At 38.2% G+C, this 18118-nt stretch overlaps 1 protein-coding gene across 2 annotated transcripts; it reads right to left on the bottom strand.

Annotated features, from left to right (window-relative positions):
* Window positions 1–839: 839 nt before the first annotated feature.
* MED6 (mediator complex subunit 6) lies at window positions 840–17110 on the bottom strand. Of its 2 annotated transcripts, XM_054567013.1 has the most exons (8): window positions 17018–17110; window positions 13521–13680; window positions 12130–12221; window positions 10151–10233; window positions 9711–9819; window positions 8599–8714; window positions 1843–1870; window positions 845–1233 (listed from the first exon to the last, which is right to left on the bottom strand). In XM_054567013.1, exons 1-8 carry the CDS (start codon window positions 17037–17039, stop codon window positions 1103–1105), a joined length of 741 nt encoding a protein of 246 aa, XP_054422988.1. In that variant the 5' UTR covers window positions 17040–17110; the 3' UTR covers window positions 845–1102. The 2 variants fall into 2 exon arrangements, with proteins under 2 accessions (XP_054422989.1, XP_054422988.1); XM_054567014.1 differs by lacking the exon at window positions 8599–8714 and having other exon boundaries at window positions 840–1233.
* Between the last annotated feature and the right edge of the window lie 1008 nt (window positions 17111–18118).

Genomic DNA, 18118 nt, shown 5'->3' with positions numbered 1-18118 from the left:
ATTATGTCAAAATAAAAAGCTAAAAGAAAATCTTAATACAGAAAATCAGGCATTTCATAAAAGCAAAAGTCAAAGACGAACAATTATTCAACTACTTAAAGTGATAAAACACCGTATTTTGCTAATTAATTAGCACTAAACAAGTGACAATAGTCAGTGGTAGTAAAATTCTGGGGGGGTTGGTATTTTCACACTTCGCTGTTTGAGTGACAACTGGTCCAAACCTTTTGAGAAGAATAACTTGGCCATATGGACTAGGAGAAAAAAAAAAAAAGAAAAACAAACTCTAGTGATTCTATCACTGGGACTCTATCCTGCTAAGCATCGAAAAGTCATTATAGACAAACATAATCACAGCAGCCTTACTTAAAATAATGCAAATTGGGAAAGACCAAAGTAGAATACAGAAGGAGTTTAAGAAAATGTATGCTCACTCAGAGGAGTTATTCAGTCTTTAAAAAAAAATCAATAAAAACTAAGTAAACATGGAGAAGTACTTACAACAGACATAATAATATGATAAAATAAAATTATATGAACAGAATAATTACAAGCTTTGGTTTCTAAAATATCGATGCACAAAAAAAGAAGACAAAAATTTCACAGAACTGTTATAGTATTTGTAGGGTGATGGTATAGATAAGCGAGGTTTTTTCCCATTTCTTTATCATTTAGATTGTTAGTAACTTCAGTATTTTATTACTGAGAAATATGCAACTAAAAAAGAAAGTAAGCTTAGTTACTACTTTAACATTAATCCTTTGTTTACAAAGTTTATCTGAAACTATCTCAGAGAGAAATAAGGGGGAAATGTCATGAATAAGTAATTTAGACAAATACCTTTATTTGGTTTTAAATACATAAAAGCAGTATGCATGTGAGTGAGGAGGATTAATCAAATCCTGTAGGAAAAGGTAACAAAAGATACAAACAAATATCCATATCGAAAGCATAAGGGTCTTACATCTTTTCTTAAAGAACAAGCACATTCTATACAAATGAGATGGTTGTGACAAATAACTTTTAAAGTTCAAGAGCCTGTCAGAGTAGTGAGGTATGATGATGGACAAGAAGTTCTGCAAGCTTCTCACTTGTCCAACACTCACTGAAGTCTCATTCGTTTTTCAGGGGGGCCTTTCGTGCTTACTGTCTGTTGGATGTTCTTTGTGGTCTCCTTCTCCTCTGATTTTACAGTTTCTGGTGCAGGTTCTGCCTCTTTCTTTGTCTGGTCCACTGCACATGAAAAGCAGGTTATTTTTGGATGGGGAGAAGAATGGAGAGATGAGATCAATTTAGAAAACAGTTAATGTGAATGGTTCAGATTCCTTCCAATTCATTTAGATTTGCTTATCTCAAGTTCTAAATTTAGCTGTTTCAATGGGCAGGTGTGTAAGAATCTATTGACAAACCTAAAACCTGATACCTAAGTAAATTTGATACTAGACAAAAAAAAAACACACACACAAAAAAAAACCACATGACTTTTAAATAAGACATTATACAAAAGATATATATTGGTTTTAGACTCTTTTCATGATGAATAACTTTTTACATTGAAATTTGATCTAAAAACCTCAAATCCTCTTGACTTTTCCATACCTCCTCAATTCCTACTCTTCCCACTCTGATTCAGCTTTTAAATACTATTATCACTACAACAAAAGCACTATCTTTTGGCAGTTCAGCAAATCTCAAAGGTTAGGTAGGAGTAACAAACTACAATGAGAGAATCCAGGAGGACAAAATGACCAAGAGCTCATCTCACATGCTATAGCTATCACTGAGTTAAACAGGCTGTTTGATCTTATTTCAAGTTTAATAAGAATAACAGATGAACCATACCTGGGACAGGCTTTTCTCCAGACTTTTGCTGCAATTGAAAAAGAAAAAACAAAGAAGAGGGAGGGGGAAGAAGTAAAAAAAATAAACAAACAAAAACAAAAACAGAGTGGGTTAGCCAAGTTTTCTTACTGACTTCATAATCCTTATTCAATTACACCTTCATTCAAATTATATTATAAATGATTTCATGAAGAGGAACCATATACCATAAAAAGTACATTTATCATTTTCTATCTTATTCACCTGTTTCAGAAAAGATAAATCTAAAACTAGGACAAAAGAATCAAAATACATAACCGCTGAACACCTATAAAGCCCTCTGCTTCCGCATCGAGGCTTTGCTGAAGTACAAACACGTAACAGCTAAGTAGAATCCAATGGAAGAGGAAAAGAGAGCTTTTCATTCTTCAAGGACTTATTTGCTTAAGGGATAAGAGCTATACAAAAAAGTAGAATAAAGTTTGGATGAACTTTCTGACTTTTAAAGTTGGCAGTTATGGGAAATACAGAGGAAAAAGAGGCACTTTTCTTTGAACTTCTGATGAGTATACTATTAAAAATCAAACTGCAGGAAAAAATGATGGAGGCACTATGAGTCAGGAAAAGATCAGATCTTTCATTCTGTACAGCAGTCCTTTTACTTAATTGGGTCCCGTCATCTCCCTTTCGCTATTACTCAAGTGAAATGCTTTAAAAACACTTTGCTCCTATTCCTTCCTCTGCAAGGCTCACAACCTACCCCGCACCCTCAACTACCTCTTATGTTAAAAGAAAAAAGTTAATGCCCCTAGTTCCCTCCCATTTTCCTACCTTCAAACTTATTACACCTTTATTTTCTAAATTTCTTTCTTAATTTACAAGCCCTTCCTAGGCTTTCTTATCTATTCCTATGACTAAAGAATACAAAATTTTCTGGTATCATATGTGACAGATTCATGCTTGCCACATAGTGCAAGTGCCTACTAGCCCATTCCAACTGCAAGTTCTGGGAACAGTTTGTTACACTTAGTAAGACCAAAATTGAGCTCCATATTATTACCCACTGAGCAGAAAGGTTAACATAGAAGTCCTGAGGCTACTTTCCTCAGAACGGCCAGCTTGCAAGGTTGGCCCTGGGCTGGGGCCTAGGAGCTTGAATCTCTGAAGGATTTCCCCCATTCCCTAACTGAAAATGGTGGCTGTTGCACCAAGACTGTTTGTCCAAATGATGTTGTGTATGCAGGGAATGTGGAGTTTTAGTAACCTGCTCTTAGATAAGGCAGCACACACGACACTCTCTCCCCTCCCCCGCCCAACCCCAAGAAAACACAGGCACCAAGTCTCCAGTGGACTTCCTTGGACAAAATTATCACATACATATTGCTACATTTTCATTGTTGAGAGTACACTCTGTGTGACCTCTTGTGGGAAGAAGGGAGTATAAGGAAGCCTCCACTTATTTTTCCCCTTATAACTGGCTATACATCCTTACTATGTCCCTGGGATAAGTCCTGTAAGAACTTGATACAAATCACCAAACATGGGGGAGGTCACAGAAATCCCCAACACAGCCACATTATCACATATCTTATGAACACATTAGGACTTAAACATGTCAACAAATCTTTTCAAATTTAAAACAGGAAAGCAGCCCTGGCTGGTGTGGCTCAGTGGATTGAGTGCCGGCCTGCAAACCAAAGGGTCACCAGTTTGATTCCCAGTCAGGGCACATTCCCAGGCTGCGGGCCAGGTCCCCAATAGGGGGTGTGTGAGAGGTAACTACACATTCGTATTTCTCTCCTCTTTCTCTTTCCCTTTCCCTCTCTCTAATAAATAAATATTTTAAAAATAAAACAGGATAGCAAATATACAGCATACACTGAGAGAGTGAGAAACTGAAAGGGGGTATTCTTACACTGCTAGCACCAAACCATTTGAACTACACTGACACTGGACTACATCTGCATATTGGACAATGTCATTATCTATAAAATGTGCACTGTCTAATCTTCCCTAGTGAATATTGTCAAACAAGTAGGATGTGGCTTGAGATGAGAAAATAGAATGGGGGTGCCTTTCTGATAAAATTTAATCATGTAACCTTGGGAAAAACCTATCTGAAGTAATGTTCTGTGGTGTTCTAGTAGCTTCTGAAAACAGCATTGCAAAGACATTCATCATAAAGGCTCTGAGGGCCTGAACTCCCATTGTATCAGTATTAGTGTGACCGTCAGTGTTAGCAAGAATTAAAATACATTAAAAAAAAAAGCTTCAAAGCAGTCAGGACTTCTCCGATATTCTCCTGAGTATCCCCCTAAAGGGCAACAACCCTAGGATCTAGAAGCTTAACTGTTAAATACAGTGGGTAAGTCAGAGCAAGTTCTGAGCTACAAATGGTTCTGGGAGATACAAAAGGTAAATGGGAGTTCATAGGAGAGATTTCAAGTAGACCAGGAATTCCTTTTCTAGATATGAGGAGAAACGTTTTAGGTAGGAGGCGCAAAGGTATCATTAACAGTTTTAGAGAAAGCCATCTTTTTTTCCCATTTTTATTAGAGTCGAACGTGCTCTCTCTTTGGGAGCTGGCTTTTGGCCCTTGGGTGGTTGAAAGAAAGGCAGGGTGTTCTGGAAAGTGACAACTTTATGTGTGACTACTTCTAAACTGTTAAGAGGAAAATGTAAAAAACTCATTGAAATAATATTGAGTCAGCAATCTGCTTCAAAATAACTGGGAGGAAGTGGGGGAAGAAGAGATGAAACTAAATTGGGTATGTTGGATAATTATTGAAGCAGAGTAATGGGTATAAGGGGGTTCCATTAATTATTCTCTCTACTTTTACATACTATCTTAAATTTCATAACTTTCTAGAAGATAAAGTGTTCATGTTTTGTTTCATTTTAAGATTCAAGAGAATCTCTGAGTTTTCTGTAGTGTCCAGCTTAGCTCACCAGGACAAGACGGCACACGGGGATTGAAGGCAGGACCCCGGCCATGAAGAAAAGAAGTCATTCAGCCGGAATACCTCAGAATCCCAAAAACGGCAGTAAGCCACTCAATGTGCCGGAGGTTAGTCAGTGAAAACAGAACCCCTAACTACTCTATTTAAGCCAAAATCTGTTTCTTTTCCTATACATATTCTAAATTTTGGTTAATAATCAACATCAAGTCTAATTCTTGGCCTGAAATCCCAGAATCATCCTAAATGACAATCTCTCCAAATTCAACCACCAAATTTAGGCAATCCTGAATCTGAAACATCTTCTGAATCTCTCTCTTCTCTTTCTCTGGCCACAGAATTCATTCAAACTTTCCACAATCTAACTTCCCTGATTCCAAACATCCCATTTTCCTAAGCATCCTCTACATTGTTACTGGTTATCTTCCCCAAAACACAAAACTAAATTCCTTTCTTACAACAGTTTTTAAAAATTGATTGGATCCCTACTGCCATCATCAATAATCCTCAGCTAGTCAGTAATGAGGATCTAGAAGATGAGGTAGAGAATATTTTAGTATTTTGAATACTTTGTGTATTTATACAAAAATTACTACTGCTTTCGTTTGTCTTTAGTGATGACAGCTATTATTTTAATACTTCAAAAAACTTTTAATGCAGAAACTTGTTATGTTTATGGAAGTGCTAATGGGTCATGGGTTTAAAGTAGCGAACACTAGACTATGGTATTAACCACAAACTCCTTTAGAGAACACACATAATCCTTTTCAACCTGACTTTAGTCCATCTATTACGTCTCATATTCAGAGTATTTGCTGGTTTCTTTCCCTCCCTCCAGTCCCTCCCTCCATCTCTCTTTCTTTCTTTTACAGATACATTGAAGTATAACTGATATACAAAAACTGCACATATTTACTGTATTCAATTTGATGAGTTTAGACATACATACCTGTGATACCACTGGCGCAACTCAGGTAATAAACATATCCATCACCTCCAAAAGACTCTTTATGTTCCTTTGGTTTTTGGTTTTTTGTGTGCTAAGAATACTCAACATGAGATCTACACTCTTACCAAGTTTTTATGGACGACAACCACAGTGTTACCTATAGGCATCATTTTGTATAGCAGACCTCAAGAACTTATTCAATTTGTCTAACTTTAACTTTATATCCAGTTAACAACTCCCTATTTTCCGCCTTCCTCCATCCTCTGGCAATCACCATAAAATTTTCTGCATCTATGAGTTTCACTATTTTAGATACTTCGTGTAAGTGAAAGCATATAGCATCTAGCCAGCCTCCTGTGACTGACAGATTTTGATTATCATAATATATTTCAGGTCCATCCATGACACTGCAAATGGTACAATTTCCTTCCTTTATACGGGTGAATTAGTATCAATTGTATGTATACACCAGCTTCTTTCTACATTCATCACTCCTTTTTTTAAAATCCTCACCTGAAGGTATGTTGGGGGCGGGTAAAGAAACATCGTTTGTTGCCTCCCATAAATGCTCCAACCAGGGATTGAACCCACAACTTAGGTATGTGCCCTGAATAGGAATCGAACCCACAACCTTTTGGTATATGGAATGATGCTCCAACCAACTGAGCCACCCAGTCAGGGCTTTTCATTCATCTCTTAATGGATGTTTGGGTTGTTTCCACACTGTAGCCATTGTGATTAATGCTGCAATACACATAAGCATGTAGATAGCTCAGATTTCAAACTATATTACAAAGCTATAATAATCAAACAGCATGGTATTGGCATAGAAAGACATACACCCATGGAACAGAACAGAGCGCCCAGAAATAAACCCACACATATAGAGTCAATTAATTTATGACAAAGGGCCAAGAATTTACAATAAGGAAAGGACAGTCTCCTCAATAAGTGGTGCTGTAAAAAACTGAACAGCCACATGCAAAGGAATGAAACTGCAGCACTATTTAACACAATACACAAAAATCAACTCAAAGTGGATTAAATTCTTGATATAAGACCCAGATCCAAAACTTCCCTAGAGGAAAACTTAGGTGGTAAGCTCCTTAACATCAGTCTTAGGGATAATTTCTTGAATTTGACACCGAAAGTAAATGCTTCAAAGGCAAAAATAAAGGAGTGGTAATACATCAAACTAAAAAGCTTCTACACAGCAAAGGAAACCATGAATAAATTAAAGGCAACCTACAGAACTGGAGAAAATATTTGAGATAATCACGTCACACCTGTTAGTATGGTTATCATAAAAAAAGTACAAGATATAAGTGTTGGTGTACAAGTATTGGTGAGGATGTGAAGAAAAGAGAACCCTTGTGCACTGTTGATAGAATGTAAATTGATACAACCACTATGGAAAACAGTATGCAGGTTCCTAAAATAATTTAAAATAGAACTAGCAATGAACCAGCAATCCCCCTTCTGGGTATATACTGAAAGGAAATGAAAACAGGATCTCAAAGAGATATGTGCATTCCCATGTTAACTGCAGCATTATTCACAATAACCAAGATAAAGAAACAATCTACTTGTCCATCAACAAATTAATGGATAAAAATGAAATATAAGCTGTTCTAAAGTCATCTCATGGTGTGAAAAGTCTCATTTAATCTAAAATTACCCTCAAAAATCTAATTAGGCCCCCCACAAGAAAAACAGTATGTATGACCTTGTGTATACATAGCCCTGTGAAGGGTACACAAGAACTGAGAATAACTATGAGAATAACATGTTCACATATTCCATCTCACACCTACTTCACCTCCAAAGCTCACTTGGTAGAACAGCAGGTGGAATTGCTACGGATGTTGAAGCTCCCGAAGTAACATGGACTTCATAGAACTTAAACACCAAAATGATGTAACCCTTACTATTGCTTCTGTCTCCTCCATTTACCATGCCAAACCTTCTGCCTCCAATGTTCTGTTTCTTTTTTTTCCTCTTTCTTTCTTTTTCTTTTGGTTACAAAAGTTTTAACTGTTCTATCATTTAAGGACTTAAGATATCCACTACATTAGGCTGGAAGTGAGCACATATAGTAAAAACAGCATGAGTTTCAGATTCTAGTTTTGTTACCATCTATGACACTTCCGTCAATCTTTTGAATGAGAATATTGTCCATAGGTAGTCCTAACAGGTTGTTAAGATTCAATGAGGAATTAAACAGCACAGAACAATGAAAGTAATGACACACAGAATAACACACACCCCCTGAGAGTATGTTAATTCCATTCCCTTCACCCACTTTCTCCATTAAGTCTTTCAAAATCTCTCCTCTGATTCAGAGATCCATTTTTAAAAGATTTTATTTATTTGTTTTTAGAGAGAAAGGGGAAGGGAAGGAGAAAGAGAGGGAGAGAAATATCAATGTGTGGTTGCCTCTCACGCGCCATCTCTGGGGACCTGGCCTGCAACACAGGCATGTGCCCTGAATGGGAATCGAACCAGCAACCCTTTGGTTCGCAGACCAGCACTCAGTCCACTGAGCCACACCAGCCAGGGCCAGAGGTCATTTTTTAACTAATGAGGAAAATCAGTATTTTTAGGTCACATCTGAAACAGTTCTCTCCTGAAAATAAATATGCCAGGACCTGGGCAGGTGGCTCAGTTGGTTAGAGTGTTGCCCCGATACACAAAGATTGTGGATTTCATCTGCGGTCAGAGCACATACAAGAAGCAACCAGTAAGGGCATATATAAGTGAAACAACAAACTGATGTTTCTCTCTCTCTCTCTAAAAATCAATAAACATAATAAAAAAATAATATACCAAAAAACAATGTCAAATCAAAATAACCACATATATCCTCATTACCTGTACAAATTTGGGTGGAAATTTTTGTCTCAGGTCTAGGAGTAAAGCATCCACACGTTGCCTCTGGAAAATAGAGCTTGGTTCTTCTTTCCTTTTGGTTTTAGGTTTGACTTTATCTATTAAAATATGAAGTCAAAATCAAAACACTGCCTAGTTTGCTGTTTTATATTTTATAAATCTTTGTCCACCATAAATATACTCAAACTTCATTATTTTTAATGGCTGCTGGTTTAAAAATAATCCCCAAAATAAGTTAAACAGAGCATATACACAGAAGTGTTCTAACTCTCCCTCTTAAATGAAGTTAACATTCTACCATTTAAAAAGCTGATTTTTTAAAGATACTTTAGTTTTAACTCCGTAAAATATATGACTGTCTAACTACTATGCTGTGCAGCTAAAACTAATACAAAATAATATTGAATATAATTGTAGTTGAAAAAATATTTTTTGAAAATGATACTTTACACCCTGGCTGGTGTGGCTCAGTGGATTGAGAGCGGGCCTGCAAACCAAAGGGTCGCCAGTTTGATTCCCAGTCAGGGCACACGCCTGGGTTGGGGGCTGGGTCCCCAGTCATGGGGGCGTGCGAGGGGCAACTGATTGATGTTTCTCACACATTGATTTTTCTCTCCTCTCTCTCACCCTCCATTCTCCTCTCTCTAATAATAAATAAATTAAATCTTTAAAAAGAAAAGAAAATCAATGGAAGTATGTCCTCAGGTGAGGAATAAAAAAAAAAGACTGGAGGGATTCAGGTTCCACATTTCAAGATGACTCAATAGTTAGGTAAGCAAAAAATATCATCATTATTCATTTCTCATCACTAATTTTGTCTGTATGTTCCAAGTATTTAAAAACTTTGAATCCACCTGTCAAAGAATACCACTTACCTAACAGATTAAAATTTACATCTGTTCCTATGAGAAAGTTATTATCGCCACATCTATTTATATAAATTGTAGCTGTGACAATGAAGGATCCTATGAAGGATCTTCCTAAGGTGAAGTAAAACAGACCTAGAAATCATCAATAGCTATCTTCCTAACAGAAACAGCTTCATTCTCATAGTACCAAAAAATGTTTTCAGAGGCTCGAAGTGTCCTACCTACCTTGCTCTTCATGATCTTTGAAGTGCCACCAGTACCCTTTGGAAGGATGATATCGACAGTATGACATAGCTTCATCAAAAGCTGATTGAATGCCATGCACTGCAGTAAGCTTGTAAAAAAAAAAAAAGTTTCTGAATTTCTCATTAGTTTAACCAAAATTTCCAAAGTACATACAAAATATTACATTTGTAAAGATAGTAATTTTCCAGTTTTCAGAACCTGAATCTCTATAGAGCCAGGGCTGTGGTACGTACTTTTACTACAGAGCTGGCCCACAGTAACAACGCTCAAAACATTCGAAAACTCAACACTTTATACCAACATACACAAGGGAGAGGAGCTCCTGTTTGATTTTTGAAGGCAAGGTAGCTCAAGTAAAACAGTGTGCAGGTGCTTCATTGTGAAGCTTTTCTTTAGTGCTTAAATGTGAAGACACTTACCACTCTAGAGTTTATGACTGATCCCAGGTCTGGAGCCTGATAGATCACCCCAGCAATGATATAGTAATCAGCCAGTGGGACAGCTACAGCAGCGGGAGAAAACAAACCTTCATGACTAGAGCTATACGCACAAACTACTAAGTAGATTTCCATTAAAAGAACAACTAAAATGTGACATTTTCCGATATTAAAACTTAAGGCAGGGTCTGGCAATTCCCGTTTTTGTAAATAAAGTTATATTCAAAAACAGCCACACCTATTCATTTATGTTATTATCTATGGCTGCTATGACAGTAGTTGAGTAATTGTCACAGAGACCATGATGCCCCCAATGTCTAAAATATCTACTCTGTGGCCCTTCAAAGAAAGAGTCTGCCAGCTCTCGTCCTAGAGTAGTGCTTCTGAAACTTTAGTGTCCATCTAAGTCACCTGAACATCCTGTTAAAACTGGATTCTTACTCAGTAGACACAGCGTATTTCTCACAAGTTCCCAAGTGACCCAGTGCTGCTGGCAGCCAGCCACACTTCGACCTTGCCTCTGTGCCCCAGTCCTCGGTCCTGAAGAACAACACAGCTGCTGCTGAGGCTGCGGCCACCTTAAATAGCTTCTGTATTTTGAACCTGGTCATCATGGAAATCTTGTCCTTGGCCTTGCCTTTCTTCTAAGGTTCTCTTTTCCTCTAGGCAGAAGCTCTAGATTTTTTACACTAAATTTAAATTCTTGACTTGGGAAACACAACTTCTTAAAACAAGTCATTCTCTGGAATTGGTATCAGGGGGTATCTAATTAGGCAATGTAAGAGGTCATCTCTGGAAATGGGTGACTCTTTTATTCAAAATCAAATTTGGCCCTGGCTGGTGGTTCAGTTGGTTGGAGTATTGTCCTGTACACCAAAAGGTCGTAGGTTCAATCCCTAGTCAGGACAGGTATAGAAGGCAACCAATTGATGTTTCTCTCTCATATCAGTGTTTCTTTCTCATATCAATGTTTCTCTCTCTCTCTCTCTCTCAAATCAATAAACATATCCTCAGGCACAGATTTAAAAAAAAACACCTTAAAATCAAATCTGAATTCTATACTCTTCAGTTTGACTTCTAAGGCAAGTTTTTGTTTGGTAATATAACCCACTGTAACACTTTTGGTTGACTGTATCAATGAGAATTTTCAACTGGCCTTCTATGAATTTGGTACAATGGCACCTACCATGTATTTTGTTACGGAATTAGATTCAGTGGACTGAGACGAAAAGAAAGGTTACTTAGGATACTAGAGGGTCAGCTGGAATCCCAACAACTCTGCTCGCAGGAAAAGGTGGTTTCAACATAGCGAGTTCTGTTAGTGCTTGCAGAGTTGTCCTTGGGCATGCCGGAAGACCCCGGATGCCTAGGCATGTGACTAGTAGAACTTGGCTCCTGAAACACTTCCTAAGTGATAAAGCTATGCCAGCTGTACCAGCCTGCCTAGACAATTTGTACAAACAATATGATTATGGTGGAAACCTGATTTCCTTCCAAGGGTCTGGAATTTTAGCAGCCAGCGGATGTCTACATGATTAGCTCTCAATACAAATTCTGGACTCAAGAGTCTCAAATGGACTTCCCTGAGCAGACGTATACCAGCGGGGCTGCCCTTCACTGCTGAAGGGTGTACTTGGTATGGTCCCTCACAGGAGGGAAAGTATAGGAAGCTCACACATGGATTCCTACAGATCTCACTTGATAAAGGCTTTTTCCCTTATTGATCTGTGTATCCTTACTGTGTTGCCATAACAAATCTTACACACGACTAACTATATGCTGAATCTGCCGAGTCCCCCTAGCAAAGCACTAAACATGTATGCTCCCTTGGGGATCCCCAAAAGACACCCTAATCAAAATATAGATATAGATATAGATAGATATATAGATGTAGAGAGCTCATAGTAACTAAATCACAGTATTTCAAAAAGAAAATAATGCCTGAAGCTCACATATTTTACCTTGGGTAGGGGACTGCCGCTGCTGTTTCCGAATAATAAAAAGAATGGGCTCTTGAGCGTGTAAAAGGATGTACTCCACTCCGACCATCTGACTGAATGAAAAGAGAACACAGACATCCAGAGATCTATGGATGCTCTACAAACAATTCAGCAGAACATTCAAATTACTATATAAAAGTATAGCGACACTGTAAGCAAGATTAAAACCACCTATGTTTGATATTAAAAACTAGCTGTTTAATAAAACTGGCTATTTTCTGAGGTAGTCAAATACAGATAACATAAGATTTGGGTTTTGAACAGCAAAATTTCTTTACAAAAGTTCATGATGAACTTAAATTTTCATCATTAAAGTACTCTGAAGAGCATGCTTCACAAAAGGCAACCAAATTACCATGTTTCCAGACCTACGATATCTATAAATACGTGTAAAATATAAAAATATCCATGAAGACTATTCATGTCTTGACTACATATGTCAACTATATATTCTACCCAACTGGAAAACATCAAAAACCTTATCCCTGTCCCAATGCATTTTTGATCTGACAGGTGTTGTTTAAGAGTAACAATAAGTTGCCTTAGTAGTTATAAACATTTGTCTCATAACATAAGCTATTGAAAATACCATAGAAGTTTGCCCTGGCCAGGTGGCTCAGTTGGCTGGAGCGTCAGCCCGTATACCAGACAGGTAGAGGGTTCATCCCCAGTCAGGAAACATACCTAGGCTGCAGCTGTAATCCCCGGTTGGGGCAGGCACAGAAGGCAACTGATTGATGTTTATCACACTGCTGTTTCTCTCCCCTCCCCGAAATCAATAAACATTTCCATGGGTAAGGTTTTTTTAAAAATTTAAATACCACAAAAATTTAATTATATGAATTTCCCCTGATGTTTAACTGAGAGGTTAAAAATACTTTATTACACAGTTGTTTCAGAAAGTTGTATAACCGTAATTAAAATTCTTAACATTCTAAGTCTGAAGAACCTTGCTTTGCATTTGTTTGGCTAAAATTATATTTTCTTTATTTGTCATACAAAGATAAATCTAGTATAAACCTACTAAAGACATTTAATTAAATATTAAGACAGTAAGTCTAGTTACTAGATTGAGAATAGCAGCTGCATTGCTAAAACCACTCATCACATCTACATCTAAACCTCATAGCTATATTTTAATTGGACAGTAATATACAAAACTATACAGAGAAAACTTCCTAAGCAACAAGTGACGACTAATAATTCCTTTGCACATCAAAATTTTTTACAAACCCAAACAAAACTCCGGCTCTTCCAAAACTTCTACTCTGTACTTCACGATCCACAGTTTAAGAGAACTGTTCTCTGCAGACTCTAGTTAGCGAAGATGCTAACTTCTTACAATAACTTACTTTAAGTGTTCTAACGTTAGTCTCTGCATTTTGACCACTTCATTATTACACGTTCTGTCGTAAAAGGGATTACTTCTTTCTGAAAAGTAATCCAGGACATTTCCACTGTTCAAAGCGGGGATCCATGAACTGTCAACCCAAGAAATTCCCAGCAAATTATCTATAGGAAAGAAACAAAATAATAAAATATGAGAAAAGAGGGGGAAATCTAATCCTACAAATATTATGTATCTAATGTTGTAGGCACTATGAATGGAAGGAAGACATGGATTGTTTAACTTACATACTCTTACAGTCTAATAGAAGAGATAAATATGCAAAAAAGCAATAAAACGCAACATGGTAAGCGCTATAATCAAGGCATGAATAAAAGTGTTACAAGAGCACAACAGAGGGAGCAGAATACCCTACCTGAGGGAACTGGAATGATTTTTCATGGGGTAAGGGTTTTAATGCTATATATTAAAGAATAAATAGAGGTTCATCCCAGAAAAAGAGAGGCAAAGTAATTCTATGTAAAGAGAATGCATATACAATAGTGGGAAAATATTTTAAAAGTGTATTATGTTTAAAGAATAATTTGATTAGGTACAGAAGTGACAGGATTTGAAATCTAAAGAAGTCTTTCAAAAAATTAGAAATCCTAAGTTTTTATATATTGGCAACTAATGCAAAAGTTTTCAGACAACATGCATGCCAAAGAAAATACATCCAGAGCCTCCAGTTTGAGACCTCCCAATCAGGGACCGAGAAATAAATTAAGAAGCTATTATAGATGAGATAATAAAGATGCAAAAGTTAAAGGGCAAATGAGAAGTAGAATGCCTCTAATTACAGCCATACAATTTCACATTTTAGAGCAGAATTAAATCTGAAATTTTCAAAATGCACAAAGGAAATAAAAGACATGATAAACAGAACTAGATACCTTTAATTAATGAGCTTCTATTAGCAACTGGCTGCAATGTTTCATACCACTGACTACTAAATCCCACTAGGTGCGAGTCATGAATGCCTATATAAAACTAGTTGGAGGAGAAAGAATTAAAACCTCAACCTCTCCTATACTGTAATTGCTTTTGGTATCTTTGAAGTCAGACTTAACCCAATGTGACAAACAGTTGCAAGCAAATGAATCAGGTGAGAAAAAGTAATTATATAAAGGTAAAACTTGCTGTGTACATTAAAAACCAGGGAAACAAATAAGGTACGTTAATGACCAAATAATCAGTAGAGACCATTAAGATGGGGCATCATAAATGAATCATGCCATAACCAAATATATAGCAAGCCAGCAAATAAAAAGACTGATTTTCTAATGAAAAGCAACTAAGGATAATCATCGTTCTCAGCTTTAGGCACTACAGCCCAGTTATTGAAGTCTTTTTGCTTGAAGCAACTTTGTTATACATTTCTTTATTTCTTTAGGAATGGTTACATAAAAGCATTTGTAGAGGACAATTTTAGGTTTCCTTCTCACTTACATAGTGGCTTTGTCTTTATGGTGTCATAACAAGTTACTGGCAATAAACTGTTATGATATTACAGATCATTTCCGCAGAGAGAGTAATCTACAGAAACAAGGAAATATTTAGTAAAGATACCACCTACCAACAATTTTGGATAGTCAATAGACACGGGCATGAAGTGATGAGGACCTAGTAGAAGGCAATGACAACGGACAGGAAGCTAAGGAGCAAGCTACCAATTACCTCTCTGACCTCATTTCCTTCCTGCCTCCTTTCTCACCGTTTCAGCCTCAACTGCCTTCTTGCTGCTCCTCTAGCACACCAGGCATACTCTCACCTCACAGTCTTTGCAAAGATTCTAACAAATCTAAATAAGAAGTAAAACACTATGAAGGCTAAATATTTTAAAACAGTCTGAACTAAATGTTTCTTTTATTGTTGTTGTTGTTGTTGTTGTTGATGATTTAGTAGCAAGGGAGCATGGTGACATAGCCCCAAAACAGCTCTCCAACAATCAGCAAATGAAACAATTAGACAGTGGAAAACTAATTTATAATGAAAGACAAACACGTAAAAGCATTATCCAGAAATGCTTAAGATCACTGGCCATTTTGAATAACTATAAAATGAGAACATATTTGTAATAAGTTTGCTAGGGTCCACTCTGGTTAATATAGAAAAAGGAATCTCATGCACTTCCCTTTAAAAATCAAGGACATATAGCCCTGGTCAGGTAGCTCAGTTCATCAGAGCGTTGTCCCAACACACTCAGGTTATGGGCTTGATCCCCCGTCAGGGCATATACAAGAATCAACCAATGAACGCATAAACAACTGGAACAACGAAGAGATGTCTCTGTCCCTCCCCCTTCTTCTCTCTCCAAAAGCAATAAAAATCAAGTACATACAAACAAAACAATCCTACATAGAAATGATTAGGAGCATAGTACAGTTAAACGTCTTCTGGGGAAAGCCCTTTTTCTTTAATCTGCTGGGGATGTGAATTGAATCTCAGCTTGCACCTAGGTACAAAAATTCACATTTCCTTTAAGAAAAAGTACCACAAAGTTTCAAATGTAAGTAAATGTACGTTGAGAGTTTCATACAAGTGTAGAAAGTTTTGTGGGAGACATCACCACACAGTAAAAGATACAGATAGCCTCCGGCGCTCTCACGCCTCTAAATTTTCCCTGGGCCCTTCTATAATCCCTCCTCCCAACCTGGAGGAACCTGGTCTGTACTAGGTTCTCACACTTCAGCTATTTTTTAATCGCCCTTCCGTTCGCTCTTTGGAATCCCAGAGCACAGTTACTGGGCTTCTCCCCCGACCCCCGCGCATATTCACTGAAACAGGTATGTGTACGTGGGCTCAAAGAATGTCTAACCTAATGCTACCTGAGAACAAGTAGCAATGAAGGTAATGCGTCTCCATATATTTATTCACTGACTCAACAATATTTGAATACCTTTACAGTCCAGCTGTGAAAAAGCTGGACTGTAAACCCTACCCTGCCCATCGAACACCCTACCCTGTTATTGTTGGGTGTTCGATGGGCAGTATTGTAGAGTTAAAAATAAAACTTACAGGAGAAAATCTTGGGGATTCATGCTCAGGGACCAAAGGGCGCGATGTCAGAAATCAAGTAGCCACGACGCGAAGTCCCCAAAGATTAACCAAATCCCGTCGGTTCATTACGCCACCTCCCACTCAGCCCAAAGGCCATTCCTTCACCCGGAGAGAACAGCCCAATACTCACTGTGGAAATAGATGTAGAAAACAATACTGCAGGTTTAAGGGCTCAAAGCCCAGAACTTTTTCCAGTCCCTTCGTTTTGACACTTCTTAGAGACCCCCGAAAAACTGGGAAACCCTAGGCTACTTTTCGCCAGATTAAAGCCTTGGGTCGTCCCCAGGAAATAAGCTTGGAGACACCACAAAGGAACTTGAGCCTTACCCCCGCGAGCTTTACAGCCCCAAAGCAGACCCCAGGCAATCAAGAAACAAAGGCTAACATAACACCACAGGTTACCTCGGATATCCACCGCCGCCATAATTCCGAAAGTGCCCACGAGCTCATTTTCCGGCGCAGAGAAAACGTAACAACGATCGCGACGGAAGCAGCGTGTTGTGGATATTAGGAAGGCGGCAGGGAGGAGAGAGGCGGGGCTGAGAGGTGGAATGGGGCGGGGCTTAAGGTGGAGCGGGACTCGGGGAGGAGGGGCTGCGAGGTGAAGAGGGGCGGGACTTAACGTGGAGCACCGCAAGAGGCGGGGTGAAGAGAGGGAGGGGAGGGTCTGAAAGGTGAAGACGGGAAGGGCCTAATGAGAGAAAGGAAATTAAAAAATATTCCCAAAATACTGATTTATAAAACTAAGTGCCGTTCATCAGATTAGGAGTAACAAGTAACAAGAGATTAGGTAAAAAGAAAAAGGTAATGATTTAGTTTTAAACATGTCCATGTTGTGCATGAAGTGACTGCAGGACATTCTGTATACTAGGGTTCCTCGACCTTTGCACTACTGTCATTTTGGGCCAGTTTATTGTTTGCTGGAGGTATGGCAAGCTGTCCTTTGCATTGTAGGATGTTTAGCCGCATCCCTGACTTCTGCCCACTAGATGCCAGAAGAGAGTGTATGTTCAGGAGTAGAGGGAAATGGCATTGGGTGTAGACTGTGCTTTCGGAAAGCTTGGCTGAAGGGAAGGCTAGAGCTACAGCACAACCTGGAAGTTGTTCAGAAATAATAATAAGGGAACGCGATTGGTTAAGGAGAAAATACCCAGCTGAGATGATCTTCAATTTATCTTCAATTACTTCATTCCTTCATTCAGTTGGTCATCAGTTACTTCATACCTACTTGGGGTTTTGCTTAGCTTTAGTTGAATGGAGAGGATAAAGCAGTAAACAAACTGAGTCTCTGGCCCCAAGCAGCCACTGGTCTAATGGAAAAGACAGATAATAAGTAAACAAAGAAGAGCAAGACAGATTGTGTTAATAAAAATGGGGGGAAGATGAGATGGGAAATAACTGGAGGAAGCTACTTTGGGTAGGATGGTCAGGACAGACCTCTGTAGAGGTGATATACCTGAGCTGAGACGTGGAGGGTGAGAATGAACCAGCCATGTGAAGATC

The sequence above is a fragment of the Pteronotus mesoamericanus genome, unplaced genomic scaffold (assembly GCF_021234165.1).
Source record: "Pteronotus mesoamericanus isolate MK-2021 breed Mesoamerican mustached bat unplaced genomic scaffold, CSHL_Meso_final contig_182, whole genome shotgun sequence".
Lineage (NCBI taxonomy): Eukaryota > Metazoa > Chordata > Mammalia > Chiroptera > Mormoopidae > Pteronotus > Pteronotus mesoamericanus.
Note: the sequence above shows the minus strand (reverse complement) of the source record. Positions and strands in the feature narration are given on the sequence as shown.

Bases quoted from the DNA above. Each gene is read 5' to 3' on its own strand.
- MED6 (XM_054567013.1), bottom strand. From the start codon at position 17,039: ATGGCGGCGGTGGATATCCGAG. The intron at 12,222-13,520 runs GTAAGTTATTGT...CTTTTCATTCAG, and splicing joins CTAACGTTAGAACACTTAAA to TCAGATGGTCGGAGTGGAGT. The intron at 8,715-9,710 runs GTAGGTAGGACA...ATATTTTAATAG, and splicing joins CAAAGATCATGAAGAGCAAG to ATAAAGTCAAACCTAAAACC.